Source organism: Chiloscyllium plagiosum, chromosome 6, assembly GCF_004010195.1.
Source record: "Chiloscyllium plagiosum isolate BGI_BamShark_2017 chromosome 6, ASM401019v2, whole genome shotgun sequence".
Classification (NCBI taxonomy): Eukaryota; Metazoa; Chordata; class Chondrichthyes; order Orectolobiformes; family Hemiscylliidae; genus Chiloscyllium; species Chiloscyllium plagiosum.
Genome location: NC_057715.1, coordinates 116019183 through 116023649, shown reverse-complemented (window position 1 = coordinate 116023649; position 4467 = coordinate 116019183). Strand labels below are relative to the sequence as shown.

The following is a 4467-nucleotide window of genomic DNA, read 5'->3' as shown; positions in this document are numbered from 1 at the left end:
AAATCGACGTTTCGGGCAAAAGCCCTTCATCATAAGCTTATACTCTGTTCCTAAAGAACACTTGCAGTCTCTTGTGAATATGTTGCAGTGACTAACCACCACAGAAATGAACTGCAAACTTTAAAACCTAAGTCCTCTTAAGCCAGAGTTCATTCTTGGATACGCCTTGTCAATTATTATTACTAACTGGAGTCATAACTGTCATTATTATTGTTCACTGTAGGTCTGGCACAAAGACTGATGAGATCCCACTGCAGGGAAAGGTGACATCTTTAGACATTAACTCCGAACGGACCCAGTTACTGAGCTGTTCACGTGATGATCTGTTGACGGTGGTGGATCTGCGGATGAATGAGACCAGGCAGGAGCTCAGGTACACCTGATGCAGCAAACCATGGGGCTGAAACCAGCTTTATTGTTGGTGTTTGTGTTAGAAGTCGTTTAGGGAATTGGATCTGCAGTGATGGGGAGGTGATGGCCTACTTGTGTTATCGTAAGACAATAAACCCAGAGAGGAGCAGGAAAATCAACGTTTCGGGCAAAAGCCCTTCGTCGGGAATTTGATGAGTCAGGAACCCTTCCTGATGAAGGGCGTTTGCATGAAACGTTGATTCTCCTGCTCCTCGGATGCTGCCTGACCTGCTGTGCTTTTCCAGCACCACTCTAATCTTGACTCTAATCTCCAGCATCTGTAATGTTCTGGGGCTTTGACAGATGACAGAATTTGTATTCAATAAAAATCTGGAATTACGAGTATAGTTGAAGACTATGAAACAATTGTCAAGAAAAACCCATCTGGTGCACTAATCTCCTTCAAGGAAGGAAATCTGCTATCCTTCACTGGTCTGGCCTACATGTGACTCCAGATCCACAGCAATGTGGTTGTGTCTTAACTACAATGGACAATAAATGTTGGCCAAGCTTGTTGAGTGATGTTGGAGCTGCACCCATCCAGGCAAGTGGGGAATATTCCTGACCTGTGCCTTGTAGATGGTGGACGGTCATTGGGGAGTCAGGAGATGAGTTACTCACTGCAGGATTCCCAGCCTCTGGCTAATTGTGTTAAGATCCTTCTCACTGCCTCCTATATGTCTGGCTCTGTTTGATTTTTTTTTTCTTTTGCGTGATAAACATGCGTCTTAGTCCCATGAAAAAAAAATGAGGCGGTTTCTTACTGTTTTCCTCATTTTGCCTTTCTTTCTAGAGCTGAAGGGTTTAAGTGTGGAGCTGATTGGACCAAGGCAATTTTCAGGTGAGTCAGTCAGTCTTGTTGCTGTGTTTCCAACATGATTTTGAAAGTTCGTGTGGAGGTGTTTTTGCAAAGCCATCAGACTGGTCTTCATAAAATCCCTAAAGTGTGGATGCAGGCTGTTCAGCGCATCGAGTGCACACCGACCCTCTGAACAGCATCTCACCCAGACCCACCCCACTACTGCTGCATTTCCCATGGCCAATCCACCCTAACCTGCACATCTTTGAACCGTGGGGGGAAACCCACACAGACACGGGGAGAATGTGCAAACTCCATACAGACAGTTGCCTGAGGGTGGAATCAAACCTGGCTCCCTGGTGCTGTGAGGCAGCCGTGCTAACCACTGAGCCACCGTGGTCTTGTTAGAACAATGGTTAGTTTTCCCTGTCCAAGGACTCTCATTATCAGCTTTGTCAGGGCACAGAGAAGAGAACGTAGAGCTGTCTGGAAACCACAAATGCTGGAGATCGCAGAAGGTCGGGCAGCATACACGGAGAGAGAGCAAGCTAACGTTTCGAATCTCGATGGCTCTTCATTGGAGCTCTGACCCACTGTGATCTCCAGCCTTTGTTGTCTTCAGTACAGGTTCCATCATCTGCAGCAACTTGTTCCTAAATAGAACTGTCTCGACTTGAAGGATGATGATGAATGGATTGCCTTTATGTAGCACCATTTATAACCTCATTGTTTCAAAAAGCTTTTCATGTGGTTGAAAGTGCTTTGAGACACCTCGTCACTGAGGTACTGCAGGAAACATGCACACAGCAAGATTCCACAAAGGGTAATGTGATAATGACTCGTTCATCTGTTTTAGGGCCATTTGGGGTCTGTGAAACCAGGGCAATGGGGGCCTCCGTTTGCTGCCTCATCTGACAGATGTCATCTCCAATGGTGCAGTGCACTCTGGGTACCTCACTACTTGGGTCAGCTTGGAGCCTTGTACTTAAGCTCAACCCTTGCCTTTGAGGTCACTCCTTTTCAAGCCTCCTTCCTTCTGACCCTCTTTACCTCAGCCCATGAACATATTCCTTGTCCCTCATGTGTTTATCTAGCTTCCCTTCACTATTTTCATCAAAAATCCCATCTGCCAGTACATTGCATATTCAGTCCACGCTCTGAGTCAATCTCCATTGGATTCATTTGTGTTCCTTTCAGATTATAGCTCCTTAGTTTGGCTCTTGCTCACAAATGGACCCTGCTGTTTTATATCCATCCATCATTTTAAAGAACTTCAAAAGCTTTTATTGCCCACCTCTAATTATAGAGTCAAACAGCACAGAAACAGACCCTTTGATCCAACTTGTTCATGCCAACCAAACTAAAACTAGTCCCACTTGCCTGCATTCAGCCTGTATCCCTCTAAACCTTTCTTATTCATGTACTTGTCCCCACTGTACCTGCATCCATCACTTCCTCTGGCAGTTCATTCCACGTATGAGCCACCCTCTGTGTGAAAAAGTTGCCCTCAGGTGCCTCTCTAATGTTTCTCCTCTGTCACCTTCAAAATATGCCCCCTGGTTTTGAACTCCCCACCTGAGGGAAAAGACACCTGCTATTTACCCTATCTATACTTTTCATAATTTTATAAACCACCCATGTTCCAGTGAAAAAAGTTACAGCCTACCCAATCTCTCATTATAACTCAACCATCTGGTCCTGGCAACATCCTGGGACGGCATGGTGGCTCAGTGGTTAGCTCTGCTGTTTCACAACACTAGGGACCCGGGTTCGATTCCAGCCTTGGGTGACTGTGTGGAGTTTGCACATTCTCCCCGTGTCTATGTGGGTTTTCTCTGGGTGCTCCAGTTTCCTCCCACAGTCCAAAGATGTGCAGATCAGGTGACTTGGCCATGCTAAATTGCCCATCCTGTTAGGTGCATTAGTCAGGGGTGCATAGAGGGTAGCAGAATGGGTATGGGGTTACTTTTCAGAGGGTCGGTGTGGACTTGTTGGGCCCCAGGACCTGTTTCCATACTGTAGGGAATCTAATCTAATCTAATCTAAAATCTCTTCTGAGCCCGCTCCAGTTTAACAAGATCCTTCCAAAAGCAGGACAAACAGAACTGTACTCCGTATTCCAGAAGAGGCCTCACCAATGTCCTGTACAATCTCAACATCGCACCCCAACTTCTATACTCAAATGTCTGAGCAATGAAGGCAAGCATGCTAAACGTCTTCTTAACCATCCCGTCTACCTGTGATGCAACTTTCAATGAGCTACGTACTTGAACCCCTAGGTCTCTCTACCCAAGGCCTTACCAGTAACGGTGTAAATCCTGCCCTTGTTCACTTTACCACAATGCAGTTCCTTGCATTTATCCAAACTAAACTCTTATCTGCTACTCCTCAGCCCATTGGCCTAATTGATCAAGATTGTTATCTAATCTTAGAAAACCTTCTTCACTGTCTATAATGCCACCAATTTTGGTTTCGTCGGCAAATTTACTAACCAGACCTTCGATATTTGCATCCAAATCATTTATGTAAATGACAAAGAAACGTGGACCCAGCTGTGATCCCTGTGGTCTGACAAACACTGCTCCACCACCCTCTGTTTCTGACCATCAAACCACTTTTGTATCCAAATGACAAGCTCTCCCTAAAACTCATGTGATCTAACTTTACCAATTAGTCTAACATGTGGAGTCTTGTCAAAGGCTTTACTAAAGTCCGTGTAGACCACATCCACGGCTTTGCACTCATCACTGTTTTTGGTTATGTCCTCAAAAAAAACTCAATCAAGTTAGTGCGATACAATTTCCCACGCACAACGTCATGCTGACTATCCCTACTGAGTCCTTACCTTACCAGGGATACAGCAGAATATGGGTAGATTGGACAGTTGGGCAGAGAAATGGTAGATGGAGTTCAATCCAGACAAATGCAAGGTGATGCACTTGGGAATATGCAATACCAAACGAACTATACAGTAAATAGAACATAGAACATTGAACATTACAACGCAATACAGACCCTTCGGCCCTCGATGTTGCGCCGAACTGTCATACCAATCTGAACCAACCAACCCAACCACCCCATGGCTGAACACTTTAACTCCCCCTCCCACTCCGCCAATGACATGCAGGTCCTTGGCCTCCTCCATCGCCAGACCCTGACCACACGACGCCTGGAGGAAGAGCGCCTCATCTTCCGCCTAGGAACCCTCCAACCACAACGGGATGAATGTAGATTTCTCCAGCTTCCTCATTTCCCCT

The 4467-nt window shown here is 45.8% G+C and overlaps 1 protein-coding gene across 4 annotated transcripts in view; it reads left to right on the top strand.

Moving 5' to 3' along the window:
* LOC122550962 (autophagy-related protein 16-1-like) overlaps positions 1-4467 on the top strand; it is a 103344-nt gene that overhangs the window by 90118 nt on the left and 8759 nt on the right. For all 4 annotated transcript variants that reach the window (XM_043692513.1, XM_043692512.1, XM_043692511.1 and 1 more), the window contains 2 exons: positions 224-373; positions 1205-1252. In XM_043692513.1, the coding sequence (XP_043548448.1) occupies positions 224-373; positions 1205-1252 (198 nt within the window). The remainder of the gene's footprint in view (positions 1-223; positions 374-1204; positions 1253-4467) is intronic.